This window comes from Leopardus geoffroyi, chromosome B2, assembly GCF_018350155.1.
Source record: "Leopardus geoffroyi isolate Oge1 chromosome B2, O.geoffroyi_Oge1_pat1.0, whole genome shotgun sequence".
In the NCBI taxonomy this organism is placed as follows: Eukaryota; Metazoa; Chordata; class Mammalia; order Carnivora; family Felidae; genus Leopardus; species Leopardus geoffroyi.
In genome coordinates, this window is record NC_059332.1 from 114,994,361 (window position 1) to 115,017,749 (window position 23,389).

A 23,389-nucleotide genomic window follows, 5' to 3' on the forward strand; every position below is an offset into this window, starting at 1 on the left:
CGCTGAGATGGCAGACTTGAGGCTTATCAAGGATCTAACACACAGACTTTGATTTTTAAAGTGGTTGTTTCCACTGAGATTTTTTTGTAAAGTAAACTTGAATGATTTGATCGAATCAGTGATTGAATGATTGATTAAATAAATATAGCATTTACCTTATTTCATTTCTTTTTGTCATTAAGTTTTTTTTTTTTTAAGTTTACCCATTTATTTTGAGAGAGAGTGCATATGAGCAGGAGAGGGGCAGAGAGAGAGAGAGAGAGAGAGAGAGAGAAAGAACTCCAAGCAGACTCCGTGCTGTCAGTAAAGAGCCATACACAGAGCTTGATCTCGTGGCTGTGAGATCTGAGTTAAGATCAAGAGTCAGATGCTTAACTGACTGAGCCACCCAAGTGGCTCGTGACATTCTACCTAGCCTTTTGAAATTTGTTTTGTTTAATGTTTATCTATTTTTGAGAGACAGAGACAAGACAGAGAGTGAGTGGGGGAGGCACAGAGAGAGAGAGGGAGACACAGAATCTGAAGCAGGCTCCAGGCTCCCAGCTTTCAGCACAGAGTCTGATGCGGGGCTCAAACTCATGAACCATGAGATCATGACCTGAGCCAAAGTCAGGCGCTTAATTGACTGAGCCATCAGGTGTCCCATCTACCTAGCCTTTTGAATCTCTAAGATGAAAAGTCAGAAGTACATAGTGACAGATTCTGTTGAGTAACTACTCCTCACTGCAGATCTCTCTTCCTTCCAGAATAAAACAAAATAAAAACCAAAAAGAAATTTAAAAACATGGAGATTAAGAGCAGTTATTTTTAGTACAATTCTGTGCTTTATAGAATTAAATGAAATTTAACATACAATTTTCAGTTCTCAATAAATGTTAGCTATTCTTTATTATCATCATCTAGTTATTTGATTGTTAAAGTAAGATGTATTTATGTTCTCTTTCAGCATCATGTAGATAAAGGGTTATAGGAGCAGGCTCTGACCAGATCTGGCAAAGCTATTTCATGTAAATGGATTACCTTCACTGTTAGAAAGCTCTCTAGAGGAGGTCCCTTTCTTCAACTTACTATTTACTTTAATTATTAGTAATTTATACATATTGATATTTCCCTTGTAAGTTTAAATATATATATATATATCCATGTATTTTTAAAAGGATGTGGTTTTTCAGTTATTTTTTCTTTTTTTCCCTTTTTTTCGTATTTTTTCTTTTCAAACTTTTATTTAAACCCTAGTGAGTTAACATGCAGGGCAATATTGGTTTGGGGAGTAGAATTCAGTGCTTCATCACTTTCATACAACACCCAGTGCTCATCATCACAAGTGTCCTCCTGAATACCTATCACCTATCTAGACCATCCCCCACTCACCTCCCTTCCTCAACTCTCAGTTTGTTTTCTATCTGTAAGAGTCTCTTATGGTTTATTTCCCTCTTTCTTCCCCCACCCCCCATATGCTCATCTATTATGTTTCTTAAATTCCACAGATGAGTGAAATCATTTGGTATTTGCCTTTCTCTGACAGACTTATTTCACTTAGCATAATACACTCTAGTTCCATCCGTGTCATTGCAAATGGCAAGATTTCATCTTTTTGATGGCTAAGTAATATTCCATTCCATCTTCTTTACTCATTTATCAGTCAGTGGACACTTGCACCCCAAAGTTCAAAAGCAACATTATAAATAATAGCCAAACTATGGAAAGAACCCAAGTGTTCATCAACTGATGACTGAATAAGAGCAGTTATTTTAAACTGAATTGTCAACTATTGTGAAGTTTTTTCCCTTCTTCTTCCTCTTCCTCTTCTTTTTAATTAGTACTCAAAGGGAAATGGAGGTACTGCGGGATGAGGATTCAGGAGATTGTTACTAGAACCAATTTTCGTAGTAGAGCAAAAATTTTCCAATGTTATTCTTGATGCTAAAGTGCAAGATACCTCACTTTACCACAGATTTTCATATTCACCAACCAACCTGCAAACATTTCTGAGTACATAACTTCCACGAATGTTGGTATTTCTGAATCTTGGTGGCAGTGGTGCATTCCAGCTTTCTATTGGGTAAATAGTCAATAAGATGGACAGAATAGGACATTTCAGATATATGGAACCTATCTGGGCCATTTTAAGGATGAGGAGAAAGGGGGATGTTCAGTTTCACCTGAGTTTATACTAGAGATCCACTCCCGCTGGAACTCTGCTACTGGCCTTGGATTGCGATTTAATGAAATTCTAGAGAATGACCATATTTTCCTTACTCAACTGTCTGCTATGGAGGCAGTTCTGTGTGGTAATCTATTTATTATAGAGGACAGAACTCCAGACAACACATCTAATCAGCAATGAATGTCCAAGTATAATAGGTAAAGGCAGAAATGGCTGTTTTGACTGGAACTGGTTAAATGCAGTAGGAGGGCTATAACCATTTTCTCAATGAACTAAGGCCTAATTCACTCTCATGCTTCTGAACACATCTTTTTAGAAAGAATACCACCAGCATTGCAATAAATTATTGAGTTTCTGTGATGGTCACATTTCATTTGTTCACCATAGTTTTCTGATAGAATCTAGTTGGTTGTGTCTAGAGCCCCACCAAGAGGAAAAACTGGAAGCCTCTCCTTTGCCACAAATGGTGGTAACATGATCATTATTTCTAGAAACACATCACTGCCAGCTCTCTAGCTGAGAATCTCAGGACTGGGGAAGGAGTGTTTTACGTTAGCTTTAACGCAATGCTAATTAGTCTGATAGAATCTAGCAAAGTTACTAGTTAGTCTGATAGAATCTAGCAAAGTTACTTTATAAATCTGTCTATATTTTGAAATGTGACACCAACTCGTGAATGTCTAGGTTTTCAGTTATCATAATAGTCAGCTACTGAGAAATAACTGACAGACTTAGTCAATTTTTACAACCATTCTTACGATTATTTATCAAGAAGAGTACAGCTTAACATGCAAAAGAAAAATATTACAATGACTTATATAAAAAAAGTCACAATTACATCCTTACCTGAAATACTTTAATGCTTGGGCTTCTTATTGAATTTGGTAGTGGTAAGAGGTGTCTTTTTAAAGAAATAAGCAGTCTTCAGTGTTTTTATAGCATTGATTACTACAGAAATTATACTTCTTTTACTTCTTGTCTTGAAGGGTGAACAAAATAAACAAACTGAAAATACTACAATGAATGGTAAATGATGAAAGATTTACAGTACAAAAAACAGTGTAAAAAGGAAGACAAGTTTAAATATTGTTGTGTAAGAAAGTGATGAAAATAATACAAGAATGAGAATAAGTAAAATGATAGGCTGGAACATCTGGGAAGGTAAATGCAGAGACAAAGAGAAGAGTTAATTAATAATAATTTTTAAAACTTAAATTTATATTAACTAATCTAAGCATTCATCCGATTAAAGATGAAGAACCCTCCCTTAAGCCTAGACTTACAACATCTGAAACCTCTTATTATTATACACAGTGCTTTCTCCCACTCTGATCTCTACTTTTTCCCCCTGAAGGTATAATTGAAAACCCACATGCTCAACGTGTTCAAAAATCTGCTACAAGGAAACTAAAAACCAACTATTTGACATAATTAGAGAAAAAAAAATAAGCTTTAACATTTCAAAATCCAACAAGTTGTATCATAAAACTTTTTTTTTTTTCATAGCAAAGCAGAGCAACATGCAAGGTAAATAAGCAATAGGGTTGCAATTTTTCTAGTTGTGACTAACAGGCAGTTAATTTAATGTCATGCTTCTGTGTAGAGACTGATTTTTGAGTGTAAATCTCTTGCGTGTCTTAAAAGCCATGCATGCTCTTGTACTTCCGTGGCTTCTCCAATGGATACTGGACAGGAGGCTTGCCAGAAAGGTAGCAGTGCCTATGTTTTACAAATTCTCTTTTATGTGGTTAATTCTGACAAAATGCATGGGTCTTTGGCCACCATACCTGGCTAGAGCAGCTCAGTCCAATTCATCAGTTGTGCCTCTACAAATTAGGATGAAGGAAAAATGCTGGTTTTCCCTGTTCGGGAATAGTTATTACTATTTCTTTGAATTAGCGTTGCGTTAAAGCTAACGTAAAACACTCCTTCCCCAGTCCTGAGATTCTCAGCTAGAGAGCTGGCAGTGATGTGTTTCTAGAAATAATGATCATGTTACCACCATTCGTGGCAAAGGAGAGGCTTCCGGTTTTTCCTCTTGGTGGGGCTCTAGACACAGTATCACCTCTCTTTACTGCAGGTTTGTACATCTGTCAGTAGTTATACAATACTCCTGGATATTTAGTAATGAAAAAAAAAATTACTTTAAACCCAACTTGAATCTTGGGTTTAATCTTGAACCTGCAAAGCTACAACTGAAGATTCCCATTTGGGATCTTCTTGCAGCTTGATCAGTTAGAATCAGTAGAGTAGTACCGAACATGCCGACAAATAATGATGTATCTTCAACATCCTCTAATCTTGACACAAAAACTGAGGGGGTGTGTGCACATTTCCTTTTTAAACACAACAGCGGGGAGGTCGTTACTAAGTGACTGGGTTTTGGAGACCTGAGGCCTGAAGAAGGACAGTGTGAGAAAACAGTGTGCTGTGGGGCCACCAAGCCCAGTGAGGCTCTGAGCGGGGGGAAAGGGGGGGTCCCTAAAGCGGGGCGTGGAGGTCGGTGCGCGGAGACGCCCCGCCAGGGACCACGAATCCGCGGACCTGCCTCGCCATCGCCGTGGCTCGCAATAGGCAGAACTGTACCTGACTCACGGATATGGGCTCCTCGGCGCCGCGGTCTTCCGCAGACTTGGGCACCTCCAGGCGGTCGATGAAGGTCTGCAGCTCCTTGCGGAAGGCTTTCATCTGCGCGTTGATGCGGTAGAGCAGCTCGTGCTCGCGGATGCGGCTGCCGTCGTCCTCCTCATCCATCAGTCCGAACAGGTCCCCGTTGGCCACGTAGATGCGGGCCTCGGTGATGATGGTGCTGGTGTCGGCGATGAGCCGGTCGATGGTCTTGCCCAGGCGCTCGGCCTCCGAGCGGATGTCCTTCATCTGCTGCCGGTCGGAGAAGCTCTTGGGCCAGGGCCCGGGCGCCGGGTAGAAGGAGCGGGTGGGCGTCAGGCAGCGGATGTTGCGCACCTCCTCCGAGTCGCTCTCGCCGCCGATGGGCCCTTCGCGCTTGCGGTGCGGCGGCCGCGAGTCGTCGTCGCTCTCCTTCTTGCCCGCGTCGCTCTCGGCGTCGCTGTCGCGGGGGCTGCCGCGGATGCCCAGGTGCGAGGCCAGGTCGTAGCGCTGCATGTTGGACATGAGCACGCGGTTCTCGTACTGCAGCTGCATGACCTTGCCGCTGAGCTCGTTGATCTGCAGGCGTGCCGCCTTCAGCTCCTCCTGCAGAGCCTCGGTCTTGGCGCTGTCGTGGTGCCGCGCGCTCTCGTGGCCGCCGGACTTGTACTTGTACTTGTTGAGCTCCGCCGTGATGCGTTTGTTCTGCTCCTCCAGGTCGGCCACGTTCCGCCGCAGCAGCTCCGTCTCGTCTTCCACCAGCTGCAGGTGCTGCCGCAGCTCCGACAGGGATTCGCTCTGCTCCCTCATGAGGGGGTTGGCCGAGCCGTTGAAGTCGTCCCCCCTCAGGTCGTCCAGTTCGGCCTTCAGGCCTCTGTTCTCCACCTCCAGCTCGACGATTTTCCTGCCCAGGATGTTGGCTTCTTCCTCCACCAGTCGCAGCCGCAGCTTGAGTTCAGCCTCCCTGGTGCTGGGAGGGCCCCCCGCTTCTCCTTTGGGCAGAGGACTGTCCAGATCCCCATAAAAGGATCTGTACTTCTGAAGCTCGTGTTCGAATCTGTCCTTTTCTTTATCAATCTTGGCCATCTTCTTTCTCATCAAAGCGGCTTCTTCCTTCACGAACTGCAGCTGGCATTTTAGATCTTCATTGTCCTCCTCATTTGAGGAAAAGAAGGGAAGAGGAATAGATCATTTTATGTAAATCGAGAAAACAAAGAGGACACCTGCAAAAATAATGGCTTTTTCTTGTAATTAAGATTCAACGAGAGAGAGACAAAGCGCGAGAGAAAAGTAGATGACGGATACTTTCTACAAATCATTTAAAATTACTTGGCAGATAAAAAATTAGGACAGTAGCACATCCTGGAAACAAAAAGAGAAAGAAATATAAAAAGAGAAACACTGTGGTCATCACTATTCAGCGATTATCATATGTTGTAACTGCACACAACTGTTGGGATGTCATTTCAATAACGTTTGTTTTGTATGTTTTACATGATATGAATTCCCCTGTCTATAAATATACGTGAAACCTATTCCCTGGAAGGAACGTGGACTTAACATGCACTCACTGCCATTTACTGAGCACTGACTCTCAGCCATTTTCTGTAAAGTTCTTTATACATGTGACCTAATTTAATGTTAGTAAACTTACTAAGTGGTATTCATTGAAATACTTGGTTTATCTTTTAAAAATTTTTTTTTCAACGCTTATTTATTTTTGGGACAGAGAGAGACAGAGCATGAATGGGGGAGGTGCAGAGAGAGAGGGAGACACAGAATCGGAAACAGGCTCCAGGCTCTGAGCCATCAGCCCAGAGCCCGACGCGGGGCTCGAACTCACGGACCGCGAGATCGTGACCTGGCTGAAGTCGGACGCTCAACCGACTGCGCCACCCAGGCGCGCCCCAAATACTTGGTTTAAAGATGTTCAATAACTTGTTCAAGGTTACAGAGCTGGTAAGTGGCAGAAGACAAAGGTGAAATTTGAATTCATTTCTGCCTGACTCTCAAGCTTATGATCACCCTAAATGGTCAAAGAAGGTAATCTCTTCTTCCATCTTTATTCAAAGCAGAATTGCCTTTTAAAGGCGTTAAAGTACGGGAATTTTAACACCGGCCTGGCACGTCCAAGGAGAAACTGGACAGTGTTTCATCCAGATCACTTGAAAAGTAAAATGTACTCCCCATCAGCCTGAAATGGATAAAGTTGGTTCTGTCTGGTAAATGGACAGTAGCACAGGCTCAGAACTAATATCAAAACACATTTGTCCATGGACACATCTCCCAGAGACAGTTTCCCAAAACTCTCTTCTAAGTACATACTTTGGGTCACTTATGTAACTTCTGTGGGTTTTGTTTTCCTCATGTTTAAATGGAAATAAAAATGCCTTCCTTTCTCAGCCATGAGTCAGCGGTGTTTGAGATGAGTTGTGCTAAAGTAGCAGCAACCACTGGTGGTGAAGGTGAGAATAATAAGCTTCTGCCAGAGATGCTCATTAAATATGAGATGAAAGAGATGAAAAGATGGAGAGAGCAGGGCACAGGTCTCCTGTCCTCCCATCTGCTAATGAGAATTAGTACGGAAGGGTTGAGAGCTGCTGAGTGTGCAGAGCCTGACCATCCCATTCTTTATATTATTATGCCCTGACATTAGCCCTGTGAGGAAGGTGATCTAGGTCTACTTTATAGAAAAGGGAGATGAGCTTCAGAGAGGTTAGTAAACCAGTAGAGCACAAGTTAATAAGTGACAGAGCACATCTGTATTCTGACTGATTCCAAAACTCTTATTCTTTCCACTGTACATGTTGCCTTTAGAAAAGCAGCCCAAGAAAAGAAAATTAGGATATTGGGGCAAAATTAAAAAAAAAAAAATTAGATGTGTTGGCCTGTATGCTTTCCTCTAGAAGAGGTTTAGAAGAAAGGACAGAAGCACAGAGAAAAGACAAGAGAGAACCTCAGGAGCACAGCAAGAGAGAAGAATGAGAATGTATGTCACAGGAAGAGCTGACATGAGAATCCATTTCACAAGGGAAGAGAGAAGGTGCTTTGCAAGAGACTATGGGTTGGGCCCTCACACTAATTCAGTGAGGATAAAAGCAAGGACACATTACAATGTTTAATAGCACAGCAACAGGAGGAGCAAAGAGAACCCTGATGTTTCCAGCTTAGGTGTCTTGATGGATGAGGCCACTAATAACAGGGATGGAGAATGAGCCAAGAGGAGCAGGTATGAACACAATAGATCTAAGTGTATTAAACTGCTGTCTTTGAGGGATGTCAGTGGAGGGCCATCTAGTGGAAACATCTATCAACAGGCAAGTGGAATTTCAGGCCCAAGATGACAAAGATTATACTCTGACCCTGCAGAGACTTCAGGTCCAAAGGGGAGAACATGAGAATGTGTAGAGGTGATGGTTGAAGCTATGACAATGGCTTTGAAAGCAACCAAAGAGAGGAGGAAAAGAGAGACCCAGAAGAAATGGTTAAAGGTTTGGTTGGGGGCAGGAGTCAAATATCATGTAAGAATTTGAAACGATGTTTGAATAGAAACGTGATGCCGCAGTATGCTTATCAAATATGCTTTTATATAGACTAGGCTTTGTTAGGAAGTAAGAGTAGGGGAGACCTGGGGGTTAGGTTGAGCTACACGTATGATAGAACTCCTTGATTGCAAGGCAAGGCATTTATTTGCTAGTAAAAAAAAAAAAAAAGGTAAAATGCTGCAGTTTGAATCTAACCCAAACAGCAGTGGATGTGATATAAGCCACAGATTGGAGCAGAGTAACACCTTACTAGGCTATGTTAAGCAAGTATAAAAAAGAAGGATATCTGATTTGTGTATATGTAAGCTCTCCTGCCCAAAGGAATGAAAACATAAATATTATTTTAAGACTTGGACATATACTACATGTAACAAAGTCACTATGAGGGAAGGAGAATGATGGGCATGATAGTCACTATTTTTTATTTGTTTAAAAGAAATCTTCTCAAGATACAAAATGATAGTTTCTGCAGTGCTGAGAACTTAAGAACCCTGTACGCTAATGTGCCCTGCAGGCTCAGCCTGTAACCTAACTATTGTAGCTGCATTTACAACTGAGCAGGGAAATACATACTGTATGTAAATGCTGAAAATGTTAAATCAGAGATGGTAGGGAAAGTGTCTGGTTGACAGTAACTGAGCAGTACATGCTTGCTCTCATTTTCCACAGTGAATGCTAGGCAAGAAACATTGTAATGCTTTGAAATGAGAAGCACGTTGCCTCTTATTTTTGTGTATGTTAAAGACATACTCTTGTTTTTAAAGTTGATTTATTTATTTATTTTGAGGCAGGGGGAGGGGCAGAGAGAGAGGGAGAGAAACCCAGAGTTTGCTCTGTCAGCATGGTGCCTGATGCAGGGCTCAATGTCACGAACCATGAGATCATGACATGAGCCGAAATCAAGAATTGGATGCTTAACCAACTGAGCCACCCCAGCACCCAAAGACTCACTCTTAAGAAAGCACAAATGACCTGTGAAGAAGGGGAGCATAAAGATGATGAGGGGCCAAAAGAAGTGAGAGGAGTCTGGCTTTGACTCAGCCACTGTCAGAAGCTACATTACACTCTAAATGAATTACCTGCATTAAACTCATTTAATTTGTACAAGAATGCTCTATTACGATCCCATTTTATAGATGAGGAAACAAAGGCATAGAAAGAATAAGTAACTTATCTAAGGCCATACAGCTGGCATGCTACTGTTCTTAATTGTCATGCAAAACCATTTCTCAGTAAAGTCACTGTGCTGCTGAAGGAGCATGTAAACAATTCATCAGAGAAGCTGAAGCAAATAAAAATGAAGTACAAAGCTGTACAAATAATAGGAGGTTGAACCGTATGAAACTGCTTGGGTCAAAATCACAGCATGTTGACAATTTCATTTGGCATAACCTAGCAAAAGGGGACACAGGAGTATCCAAAAGTGCATATTGAACATGCGGCAGTGTCAGACACTAGATACACTGACAAGTTAAAGATGAATAACATGACCCATGACTACAATCTCCCCTGGCTAAGTATGGGAGCTGAATATGTAAACAAGAATTACAATAGAATGGGATGCTTGCAGTAATCTAAGAATCAATGGTCCTCAACCCTGACTGAGCAATAGAATGATCTGTGACTACTTTATAATTGAAATCTCCCACCCGAGACAGTTCCGACCAATCTGCTGGGGTGGGTTTTTAAAAACCCTACAGGTAATAATCTCTGAAAATAAATGAACCGGAAACACTAGCAGGGACTTCAAAGGCCACGACAGCATACTTAGGAATTTCCAGGCATTTGGGCCGTGACATAACAACTGGTGGACTGCGATGTTTCTTGACTGCTGTAAGATCCCAGGTCCCACTAACAAACTGATGAAAGCTGTGGATGTCTTTTACAGAAAGGTACCGAAGTGCACATGGAGTGGGAGGGTCATAGAGTTAGAAACAAACAAGTTAGAAACAAAAGAGTTAGAAACAGATAAGCATTCCTGGATAAGAGAGTATGGTTGAAAAAAAATAAACTTTAACACAGGAAGTATAAGAATAGGCCACGTGTGGGTTTTTAAAAAAGTAAACTGCTGATTAAAGCTGACTTAGGATTTTAGAACAGGGAGAATATAGTCCCTTCTCCTTCAATGAGATGGAGAGAATTGATGGCAACATGTGAAATGATCCTTAGCAAAATACATGGAGACAGGTGGCTAAAGTTATGGCAAAGACAGAGTGAGAAAGTTGTAGTGATAGAGCATATTTGCATTTATTAAGGAAACCATGAGAAAGATAGAAAGTGGAGTAATGATCTTAATATGAGACTGTCGGGGATTTTTGAACTGCCGAAGTCTATCAATGTCCTTTTGCCAGAACCAGGAGAAATATTAACCAAGAACAGAGCAGGAAGAGAGAAGAAAAGGAAAGATAAACATTCATTATGCTGTGCTTTAAAAAAATGGAGGTAAACTTTTTCAAATTTTGGATATTTAAACATTGCTTCAGGTAAAATTACTATCTAATGAGAAAATGCCTTGTAAGAATTTTTTAAAAAGGTATGCTATAGTATGAGATTCCAACTTATGCAATTAAAAGTCCATGACTAGCCAAGTGTTTTTAGAGAGCCGTAATGCCACTTCTGCCCCCAAATATTTCCTCTTCTGGCTTAAAATCTCCTTCATTACATCCATTAGTACCTTCTGCTCACCCTGAAAGCAGAGCTTTCAGAGTCTTTTCAGAGTCTTTACTGTGGCTATATTTCTAAAGTTCTTAACAAGCCCATGTTGAATACATTTTTTAAAAGATTTTATTTTTAAGTAATCTCAGCGCCCTATGTGGAGTTCAAACCCACAACCCCAAACCCCAAGATCAAGAATCTCATGCCCCACTGACTGAGTCAGCCAGACACCCCCGAATACATCTTTTAAGTTTTATTTTTATTCCTTTGTTTCCTTTTTTTTTTTTGCTTCTCTAATCACCGGCATAGATAATTACTTCCTTCTAGGGCTCTCATCACCAGCCTCTCTCTCCCCTCACCACCTCTTCCTACAACATTCCTTTCTTTACTCACTCCTAATGCTATAGGAACACCCATTCTATTGACTTTATTAATTATGAGTGAACAAGATTAGCCCCATGCGTACATTTCTCAAGCATAGCAATACATAAGGTACAAATGGCATATTGCTATGTGCTTATTGTGTAAAAGCAATAATAGGGATGTTAGTTAGTGTTAACATTACAAGCAATGATACTGAATGCTTTATACTGCCTGTATGTATAGTACATAATGGATGTAAACTTTCCTTTGCATGAGTGCATCTGGCTACCATGTCCACTTACAGACGAAGATCGTTATTATGTACATTTGCATAACACTTGATGTACCAGTTGAAATTTTATCTCCACATACCTCTGTGGGAGTCTGTTGAGTCTTTTTTTCGGATTTTGGCAAATCTTTGCTTCCTCTTCTTTTTAAGGATAGCTGAAACAAAGCACGGATGTATTTAGTTTGGTGAACTATCATTTTAACTCCATTTTATGTTTTTAAGTGTCTAATGTCATGTGACCAAGCCAAGCCAAATAAAAAGTGTTAGTTCAATAATCATAAAGGAGGAAAAAACACCAAACCAGGTAGATTTTTTCTTTGGACTGGGAAATACTTCACAGTAGAAGAGTAAGTGGCAATCATCTAAATAATCTGAGGAAGGGCAGGAAATCTACCGCGGAGCTGCAGAGAACAACCTGGGTAAAATTCAGACTGATGACCCAATATGCGATATATTCCAAATGAAAGCAAATCCTTGTTAGCATTCTACATCACCAAAGGGAGAAAAAAAAGAGGAATAGGGTATTTCCAGTCAAAGGCGGGTTTCTATAAGCTTGTAAAGACAAACTTTTACTGGGTTTGTGTAGAATTGGAACAATTTTACTCTTTCGTCACCACACATCTACGCAAACAAATACAACACACAGATACCCATACAAACGTGTAGTATGTAGGGGACGGTTACAGTGAAATGGAGAGGACATGTTCTTTCTAAAGGAGCAGGCTGACTGGGTGACTCACTCGGTTAGGTGTCTCACTTTGATTTCGGCTCAGGTCGGGATCTCGCGGTTTGTGGGATCAAGCCCTGCATCAGGCTCCACGTTGATGGCACGGAGCCTGCTTGGGATTCTCTGTCCCTCGCTCTCTGCCCCTCGCTCTCATGCCCCACTTGCATGCTCTCTCCCTTCTCTCTCTCAAAATAAATACATAAAGTTAAAAAAATAAATAAAGGAGCAGGCTGGGTGGGAATTAGCTTCAGCTGATTGGTACAATACAGGAATGTGGGCTTTTCCTAGAGTAGCTAGGAATCTGGATTTTGTATTGGTTGGCCGTAACTGAAATTCAGACAAACAACACTTTGTAGGTCAAAAAAATACATATCTAGTGCCAAATCCTTTCACGGAACAGCAATATATGATCTCTGGTACTCTGTTCCATTTCTCAGCACCAATATAATAAGGGTCCTTCTGTATAAATAATAATCCATATGTATGAATACCTACCATATACCTAATATTGTACTGGATATCCAAATATCAATTAAATAGTACACTTATCATCAGGAAGCTCAGAATACACCATGGGAGACAGAGAAGCAAACAATTATACTGGTTGGTAAATGCCATGCTTTAGGTTCTGTGAAGCAGGGGCTTTGTCTTAGTGTGGCATCACCACTATTAGGATGGTACTTCATCACATGACAGAAATTGGGAAAAATATTTGCTGCACTAATGAACAAATATAAAATAGGAGGTTGTGAGGTCAAAGAGGAAGATGGGGATATAGAGCGAATATAAAGGCAGGAAAGGCTTCTCAAAAGAGGAGGCTTCATGAAATTTGCAAAGAACTTCAAATTACATTTTTCCCATGTTCCTTTCTAACCCATATCCAGTGTTCAATGTAGGCATATGTTCAGGCCCAGAAGGCAGAGGCTGCATTGCTGCAACTGTTTTCATTCAGTATGAAATTTAAACTACAGAGCCAAATGAATGGCCTGTGTGCTTATTTCCACTTCTTTACAGAAAGATGCTATGTTGCTTGTATAATCTTAGAAACAAAAGCTGTGGGGACTGATTCGCCATAACCAAAAGTGGTTTACAAACCAATCAGCAAAAACAGTCCCAAGAAAACCCCAGAATATAGCAAGCTGAACTAGGGAATCCTGGAACAGTCTGCGTAGGGGCTACCTACAAAGAAGCACTCAAATTCACTTTATTAAATATTTACTGAATACTTTTATTTCGAATATATTTTTATGCATTTATTAGTGCTTACTAATGCACTTCATAAGGTACCTGTGATACAATAATAATAAAACCAGCATAATCACTGCTTATTATGAGGTTCCTAATTTACCTGGTAAATGGTCTTTTCGGTCTGCAATTTACTACAGTGTGATGAAAGCAATGATAATGTAAAGATAATATTAACTGGCATCGACTGAGCACGAATTCATGTCAAACACTTTACATACATTATCTCAATTAATTCTTTTTTAAAAAAAAATTTTTTTTTTCAACGTTTATTTATTTTTGGGACAGAGAGAGACAGAGCATGAACGGGGGAGGGGCAGAGAGAGAGGGAGACACAGAATCGGAAACAGGCTCCAGGCTCTGAGCCATCAGCCCAGAGCCCGACGCGGGGCTCGAACTCACGGACCGCGAGATCGTGACCTGGCTGAAGTCGGACGCTTAACCGACTGCGCCACCCAGGCGCCCCTATCTCAATTAATTCTTAAAACATCCTTTCAATTTAACAAGCTCTCCAGGTGATCCTGAGGCATGATAATTTTTTTTTTAATTTTTTTAATGTTTATTTATTTTTGAGAGAGAGAGAGACAGAGACAGAGCTCCAGAGGCAGAGGGGCAGAGAGAGAAGGAGACACAGAATCAAAGCAGCTCCAGGTTCTGAGCTGTCAGCACAGAGCCCGACGTGGGGCTCGAACCCATGAATCGTGAGATCATGACCTGAGCTGAAGTCAGCCGCGTAACCGACTGAGCCACCCAGGCGCCCTGAGGCATGATAAAGTTCGAGAAGCATTGGTCTGAAATCATTGCTTGATAAGTAGCAGAATCAGGTTTTGACCCAAGTCATTTTGATCTTTATTATACTAGATCATAAGGAGAAAGGCTTAAGTCATTCTGGGGAGGAGATGGTGTGGGGAGCTAAGGATAATTTCCAGAAAGAAGTAATATCTTATCTTGAATCTGGAAGAAGAGGAGTAAGCCAGTCAAAGAGAAGAGCAGAAAGGGTAGAGCAAAGCCTTCCATGTGGAAAAACCATTTCTGGGAAACAATTCAGTGTGTCTGTAACAAAATGTAAGGAGAATAAATGATGGTGATGGCATGAGTCAGATCTTGAAGGATACTGAATAGGGTTGTTTCAAGAAAAAAGCATCCATAATCAGACTGCCACAGAAGAAACATACACACAAAAGTAGAAGTTCCAATGGCCATGAGGTAAAGGGCCATCATACAAGGGAAATGAGGGGAGGTATGTTCTAATTCTGAGAGCTTTTTGGAGGGGGTCTTTATTTTTCATTCATTCCATAGATATTTGTTGGGTTCTGGCATATAAATGATACTACATAGTTATACAAATATGACTGAGCAATATTTTATTCTCCTCCCCACCAAAGAGCTAACTTTATGATGGTTAAAAGCATGCAGATAATTAACTAAAACAGTAGACAGAATTAACTAAGGGCAATAAATGAAGAACAAAAGATCAAGAGGACAAAGAAGCAGATATGATCCCAGATCTGGAGAAACTAGAGGAAATCATCTAAGATGGCTGATCTTTGAAGGATGTACAAAATGTCGACAAACATAAAACCAAATAAAAGAAGAAGCAAAGAGTCAGGAGAATAGGTGTGTCTTTATACATTCACTGCCTTTCTGACAAAAAGTAATGGAGGCAGAGGCACTACAGAGGTGAGGCAGAAGAAGACACTTACAGGGCTGAGGTCAGCTTGTGGAGCTGAGAAATTTAGACTTTATCCTGTGGGCAATGTTAAAATGAGCCCTCTAAATTAATATAGGAGAAATGCTGAAACCAGGCCATCGTTTCCTAAGAGGCATTTTCTATTTTACTTTTATTTGAATAGCAATCAAGCAAAGTGTCAAACCCACAGCCCTGAAAAAAGATTTCTTCCTGAATAAAGGTACACAGCCTTTAAGGCACCTCTAGTTCAAGTATCTTTAATAATCACATTTAAATGTTCAATAAATATTTCGTCATCTTTTCATATTCCAGCAAGTTTTTATTAACTTTCTGACTCCAATAAAACAAAGATGAGGCTCATCTGGATAGGGAAAGTTGGAGAAATAATGTAAATCCAGTCTCTTTCTTGTGAGTATAAATTTTCATCATCTCCCCCTCGTCATCTGGGCACCTCTTCAGGGAAGCAGTTTGGGATGCTAGAACTAAATCTCACATTTCATCTTTGCTCTCGAAGTAGGCGCTTCCTACTAGAGAAATATGTTGAAAGCATGTCTTGCCCATGTCTTAATTCTTTGCATTCCCTGCCCCAACTAGCCCAAAAGAGACTGCTGTTCTTTTTATCCATGTGAAGGCCAGGAATTCAAGACTTTTTCCCAAAAAGCATGTTTGCACAGCAATTATATAAAATGGGTTGTTTGTGTTCTAAACAAACAATTGTTTGTTTTGAGACTGCCCTTTTCCCTCGGTTGAAATTCGGTCCGCTTCTTAATAGGTAGCATCTTGATGTTCTCAGCGATTAAACAACCTGTCTGAAATGGCACCGAAAGACAGAGTATATGTAAAAGTCTCCTATGTATTTGATAAAATTAAAGAGATCTATTTGTACAGTGATGAAATCAAGAAGGAAACCATAACTGTATTAATATCTAGGATTTATGAGCACTAAATGTCTGCTGTGCACATTTCTAATTGCTTAGTATGTAAGTACTCATTTGATCTTGCAACCGTCTTAGGAGTTTGGCACCATTATCTGAAGCACACCAAGGAAAAATCATCAGCTAGTAAGTGGCTGAATCCCGAGGTAAGTTACCCAGCTTCAGAGCTCTTGTTCTGAACAATGACGTTACAATGTTCCTCCAAAGGAAGAAAAGTACAGGGTTATATTATTTCTGAGCATATTCTTCTCTATGCTATTCCACCACTGCTGCATGGGCTTGGGGCACTAGTTTACATACATTACACACAATCAATGTATTTTTCTATTTTTAACATAGGAGTCACCAGAAGTGACATACACACTCATTGATTCTCACAGTTGTCCTATAAATATTGTGACTTAGGGCAACATTGGGAAGGAGACATGGGGATTACCAACTTAAGACTGGAGGAAAACTGAAAGAAGCAGGAACTTGGCTCTGCTATGGTCTGAATGTTTACGTCCCCCCGCCCTGCCCCCATCCAAATTCCTATCTTGAAATCCTCATGCCCAATGTGATGGCATTTGGAGATGGGGCCTTTGGGAGGTGCTTAGGTCATAAGGGGATGGATGGGTCATGGATGGGATTAGTGCCCTTACCAAAAGAGACTCAGAGAGCACCCCAGGCCTTTCTGTCCAGTGAGTATACAAGTCTGCAACCTAGAAGAAGGCCCTCACCTGGCCATGCAGGCATGCTGATATCAGACTTCCAGGATCCAGAACTGTGAGAAATAAATTTCTGTCGTTTATAAGCCACCCAGTATGTGGTGCTTTGTTATAGCAGCTGAAATGGACTAAAACAGGCTTCATCCCGTTTTGAAGGGGAACAGGAGAGGCTCTAGGAGTCCTCCCTCCTTCCATCCTATTATATCCTGGATGCCTACCAGAGAGTCTGGCAGAGGATAGACTGGCAAGAGTGCCCAGAGATCTTGCTCACAAACATTCTCCACCATCTCCCTTAAAAGGGGGAAGCAGGATCCCAAGCTCTATACGAAGACAGGATCTCGGGGCCCAAAAGGAATGTGGGTGAAGGAAGCGAGCTAGGTCGTGCCATTCTGTACAAAATCTCCCAGCAGTTTTCCACCTCACTCAGTATCAGAGCCATGCTTTACTAAGGCACAGGAGACCTCAATTACACACTGGATTTATCCCGGTAATGTTTTAAAAAGACTTCACCAGACTTCAACCAAGACCAATTAAAATATTTCACTGTTAGGCCCAGGCATTTTTTTTTTTTCCCCAAAGTTCCCACGGTGAGTACAGTGTGCTCTGAGAATCACTGTTCTGCTCCACGCAGACCCTCCGTCACCTCCTCCAAACAAGCTCTTCGGCCTCATCTGCCGCCACTCTCCTCCCCTGTTTTCCTTGCTCTAGTGTCACCAACATCCTGGCGGTTCCTCAGACATGCCGAGCATGCTCCAAAGAGGGGCCTTTCCTCTGCCTACAAGCACTCTTCCTTCCTACACTCCCATATCCACCCCAGCAACTCCTTCGGGGTCCCTAATCAGAGTCCTTCCCCAACCATTTCATACAAAACAACAAATAACTCCATACAAAATACCTCCTCTAGTCTCTTGCTCCATGCACTGCTTGTCGGCCTAACCTCGCTTTATTTTTCTCCATAGCTCCTTTCACCATCTGACTTGTGTATTCGATTCATGCCTATCTCCTCATTCTGCAACATGAGCTCCACCCACGCAGGAACGATGTGTTGTTCCTTACAGCTCCGGCTCTTAGAAATATACCTGGAATGAAGTAGTTGCTCAGACAGTATCAACTGAATGCAGAGACGACCACTTAGACCTGGTTTCTTACACACTTGTTTTCGAAGCATTCGAATCCAAGAAGTTGGTAGAAGGTTAAAACAAAGAAATAAAAGTCCAAAGTTCCATTTAAAGCTTATAAAAATAAAACTTTTCAATAGAAAAAACCTAAAGAGCAAAAATGTATGAGCTGAAAAGTATTTAAAATGGGACATACGATATACCTTCACGGCGCTCTAATATTTTTCTTGATTTTTACCAATCCCACTTTCCCCGGTGTCAAAAATTAAGATTTTGGCTCTCAAATTCATTTTGTAAAGGATACCTGATACCAACATTCTTTGGTTTTGTGGCCGATTTTGTGGTTTCTACTCAGCAGCTCCTCTCACACAGTTTGTCTTCTGGTGCTGACCTTCAAAGTCTCCAGAGCCTTGGCTTCAAGCCCAGGTCACAGAGACTCTTCTCCAAGTTGCTTTCTAAAGTGCCTTCTCTTTGCTCTCACTCATGGAAGGACCAAGTCAATGACTCTCCCACTCTTTCCCTTTTCCTCACCTTGGAGAAACACCAAGGTGAATATTCACCAATATTCACCAATATTCACCAATGTGAATAGTCTGATGTGAACTAAGTTATTTTCCGTGTTATCTAACTCACCAAGGGTTTACAAAAAATAGTCTGGAAATTATCGGCATAAAGGCACCTAACCTTTGGGTTGCAACCACTGTCTATTATACGTTAGACTTAAGACTTACATTAGTGATTAACGTTTTCCACAGTAAGACTGTTCACAAAACTAGTTGTATTTCTCCCTTTCCAGTAGGCAGTCCATTTGCAATGTGCCCCATTAAGAGGCAGAGTCTCTTTCCGTGGCTCTTCAAACAGGGCTGGACTTGGGACTTGTTTGGAGTAATAAAATATGGCGGGAGTAAAATGTGGTAGGAGAGGTGACGCTGACGCTACCCTCAAGAGACGCTTGCACACTCTGCTCACTGTATCTTGGACACATGCTGCCCCATGTGATAAGCCTGGGTGGAACAGTTTGCTGGACGGAAAGAGTCACATGGCTTAGTTATTCCCACTGACCTGGACGATAGGCAGCAAACTTCCAGATGCAGAGCCTCTGAGCTGACAGTCAGCTGGCCAAAAGTCAATGCCAGGACCCAACTGAGAGCACAATAATCCATATAGAGGACCATAGAATTATGTAAATAAATGACTGTTGTTTTAAGACACTAAATTTTGGGATGGTTTGTTACAAAGCAAAAGTGGATACGTTTATCAACTATGTTTCACCATTGGAATTGAAAAAGCCCCAGGTGATATTTATGAAAGAAAAAAAATCCCTTATTCAAATTCCAGAAAAGCAAATGGCCCATGTAAAAGGTCAAGAAAAAGAGAAGTGGATTATCAAACACAGGAACTAATAAAGCTCAATGTACTTTCCTTGTTTTTATTTTTCCCCTGCCTTTGACAATATTTTGATTCCATAGAGTATTTTTTAATAAAACTCAGCTTTAAATAAATTGTTATAAAAGGTCACCTTTCAGTTCTATACTGCAGATGCTTCTTTTAGTAAAAGTAGGTGTTCAATTAGCACCAAAGGTGTGACAGGAGTTAAAAGCTAATAAAGTTCATCTTAACAGTCAAGTTTATTACACAGTCCGTCTCGGCACATTTCTGAAGTATTTTTTCCATTTGAACTTAGCTTTTATTCTTCCTTTTAAGGAAGAAGTGATGTATAACATTGACAGTGCTTCCTTAGATCTAGGTTTCTTAAATATATCTGTCAATTCCACTAAAACTAAAGTTTTATCAAATTGTTTGTTCTTTTGTTTGTATAGCTTTCCCAGGCATGGGAAGAAAAATAACTTTAATTTTAAAAGACTTTCTACTTAAGCCAATTTACAGAATAGAAACATAAAGCATTTAAAGGAAGCTGTACCCAGACAATCCTTAATTGTAACGTAAGGATTAGATTTTGCAAATTTCTAATGATTGTTAGTTAAGAAGACCAGAATTCAGAAAAGAACAGAATGGAGAAGAGAGTAAAAGAAAGAAACCATTAATTCATTTATTCCAAGAAACAACGTTGGAAGATTCAGAAAAGGAAACTGATCAACAGTTTAAATCCGGAATTTGTTCTATAAGATACTAATAAATTTAAAAAGCTGTGCACTTTTCATTCTTAGGAAAGATAGTGATCCCCTTCTGCATGTTGACACAGAGGTACGTGTCACAGAGGTGGAGAGATAGATCTGGCATACAGAAGTGTATATCATGGAGGTGGAGCTCCAGTTCTGCAGGAATAAATCAACCTTCTTCTGCCAGGAAGTCATCTCCTTTTCTATCCTACAAGCCCATTCCTATCTTCCGAGTTATGAAGCTTCCAAACCTTGTGTTTTTTTTGTTGTTGTTGTTTATTTTTTTTTACCTCCAGTGAATGCCTAAATGAACACTTTTAAAAGATGGAAAAGCTCCTTTTCTTGCTGTAAAACCTTAAACCAGTGCCAGATTTGTCTTAGTTATTTTATTTTTAAGTAAAAGAATCCACTAAGTTTTCCTTTCCTTGACTCCTTCACCTTTCTCCCTTTGTGCTAAGGTAGATATCTACAGCAGAGGTCAGGTTGACTAGAGAGTTGTATAAATTCTTTATTCCTAGGGAATACTAATGAGTGAACTTTGTAGAGCATGCTAGGAAGCCAGGCTACCAATGAAAGAGAAACATTTGAATCTTTTTGTCTTTTTAAGAATCAGGATTATCTCAGGGCCACATGGCTTTGAATGGCTCTAGAGCTGCACAGTATCTTTCTTTCATGAAAGTCATGGTTTGGTACGAATAATTACTTTGGAACTCTTCTGTTTTTTTCCTAGCATATTGCTTGCTAATAGCGCTTCAATGTTTTTACATTGGAACTCACTTTCCATGATTAGTAAGTACAGTGAAATTCAGGTAAGCCAGTAACTTGAAGAGCAAAATACTGAATTTAATCCCAGAAAATTAATTTTGAATTTAATCCCAGAAATATTAGAGAGAGAGAAAGAGAGAGAGAGAGAGAGAGAGATGGAGGTTCATTATTTAACGGGATGTGGTTACTATAGAACCAGAGGAAGTGAACTTGGAAGGAAGCTGGAGTTCATATTGTAATAGTTGGGTCTTATAAAAAACTTTTTTATGAAAAATATCCCTTTTAAAAGTTAGGTTTGGACCCAATAAGGGCACCTAGCTGGCTCAGTCGGTAGAGCACATAACGCTTAATCTCAGGGTCGTGAGTTCAAGCCCATGTTGGGCATAGAACCAATAACTGCTTGTTATCCATTGTGTGCTTCATACCATACCATCAAAACAACTCCTGGATCCTTAGGAAGACTTAGTCTTTGTATTCTCTGAGCTACTGTAGGACCCCCAAGGGGCTCAAGGCTACTGTTGAGAGAGTTTCTTTCTTTTCTTTTTTTTTTTTTTAATGTTTATTTATTTTTGAGACAGAGAGAGACAGAGCATGAATGGGGGAGGGTCAGAGAGAGAGGGAGACACATAATCTGAAACAGGCTCCAGGCTCTGAGCAGTCAGCACAGAGCCTGACGTGGGTCTCGAACTCACGGACCGTGAGATCGTGACCTGAGCCGAAGTCAGACGCTCAACCGACTGAGCCACCCAGGCGCCCCAAGAGAGTTTCTCATATAAGAAACTCCCACATCATTGTAGAAACCCTATTTTGGAGCAGGGTATAGGTTGTTAGTGGGTCTTCCAAATTATGATAGTAAATTGATCCCAAAGTAAGACCAGCTTGCTTTTAAAAAGCAGACAACATAATAAGAAATGCTTCTCTGCTATTCATATCATATATTACACTTGGATAGGAGCCATGCAAATGCCTCAGAAAGTCTCACACAAGCAATAGATTTAAGACACAAAGCTTCCCGAGTTGAGTTTATTTTTTTAAATCTGAAAGCCTGGTTAATCACTTTTGAAATAATATTTGTTAAAAAATTATTTTATGCCTTAAACCCTTAATCCACAATATAGTATACTTACTTAGTATACTTACTAAGCTATGAATATCTTCAACAAATACAAAGCTTTATATTCACTTCTAATTTGCTATAGCTCATGAATTGATTTCTAAGCACCATTGCATTTGGCAGCTAAAATGCATTTAGAAAATTATGGCTCTGTAGTGGTAGCAGGTCTTTATGGCCTTTTTCTATAATGACCCGAAGGGGGGAAACCTGCAGCCAGCATTTATAAGTTGAAATGATGATTTGTCCTCTCTTTTTTATATGGCGTCTCAATAGCTTCTACCTTATTAATACAGAAGATTTTGTTCAGAATCTTGTGAGAAATATGCAGAAAGTGCATTACAATTGCCACTGAAGTGGCAGGATGCTAAGGGGTGAGTACTTAGGTACTTTAAAATGATTCTTTCTACACATTTAAGATATTTTATGATGAAATTTTAAAGGTCAGAATTCTCCATCATTCTTGAAATGTACTGAAAAGGAGCAGATGTAAATTTATGGAATAATTCCTACACTAGGTTAAAAGATGACAGCCCATAGTTGTGCCTGAAAAATTTTGGAATTAGTTGCCAATTTTTAAAATGTGGACAATTTACATTTTAAAAATCAAGATCTCCAGTTGTGCTTGAAAAATCTGAAGGTCTGGTAAAGTTAGGTCTGATTATGGCATGACATCCTTGGGTTGGAACTAAATACTAAGACATCCAGTTTGCTCCATCACTCTTAACAAAGCAGCTTCCCTCATTTATATAACCTGCTTGGCCCTCCAGTGGCAGTGGACCTGGACCACTGACGTCACATATGTGAAAGGTGACTAAGAAAAGCAATCTTCCATTCAGCATCCTACAGGAATCCTTTATATACCACCTAGTCTTTTCTTGTGCTTTTCCAGGAGCTGGGCTTCTACATGTGGCAAGTCACCCAATCCCTTTACAAATGGCTCTGATGGATAAAATGTCTGTATTTTGATCCCAAATCTACTTAAAAATCACTTAAAGTGATTCAAAGAATAAATCTACCTTTCCTTCTATATTAAATCCCCTCAAACATTAGAAGAGAGTGATCACATGTCAAGTATTTTCTTCTTCAGGTTATACATATTCAGTAAAACCTTGGTGTGCGAGCATAATTCATTCCAGAAACATGCTTGTAATCCAAAGCACTTGTATATCAAAGTGAATTTCAAGAACCATTGGTTCAGTTGTGATCATGTGACGTTTGGCCTCATGTACTACTCGTATTGAAAGACATGGCTCGTTTATCAAGTTAAAATTTATTAGAAATGTTTGCTAGTTGCAGAACACTCGCAGAACAAGTTACTTGCAATCCATGATTTTACTCTGTG

The 23,389-nt window shown here is 40.4% G+C and overlaps 1 protein-coding gene and 1 long non-coding RNA gene across 4 annotated transcripts in view; one reads left to right on the top strand and one right to left on the bottom strand.

The window, feature by feature from the left end:
• The first annotated feature begins 1,059 nt into the window (after window positions 1-1,059).
• On the top strand, window positions 1,060-20,236 carry LOC123608993. The gene is made up of 3 exons (XR_006717564.1): window positions 1,060-1,326; window positions 16,891-16,898; window positions 20,226-20,236. It is a non-coding gene; the product is annotated as an uncharacterized LOC123608993 (long non-coding RNA).
• Window positions 3,010-23,389, bottom strand: part of SOGA3 (SOGA family member 3) — a 44,904-nt gene continuing 24,524 nt past the window's right edge. The window contains exons 5-8 of one of the 3 annotated variants that reach the window (XM_045499509.1): window positions 11,710-11,781; window positions 4,754-5,929; window positions 3,955-3,993; window positions 3,230-3,320 (exon numbers count right to left, since the gene is read on the bottom strand). In XM_045499509.1, the coding sequence (XP_045355465.1) occupies window positions 3,982-3,993; window positions 4,754-5,929; window positions 11,710-11,781 (1,260 nt within the window). In that variant the 3' untranslated portion in view covers window positions 3,230-3,320; window positions 3,955-3,981. Of the gene's footprint in view, window positions 3,321-3,954; window positions 3,994-4,753; window positions 5,930-11,709; window positions 11,782-23,389 lie in introns of all 3 variants that reach the window. The other 2 variants (XM_045499507.1, XM_045499508.1) reach the window with 2 other exon arrangements.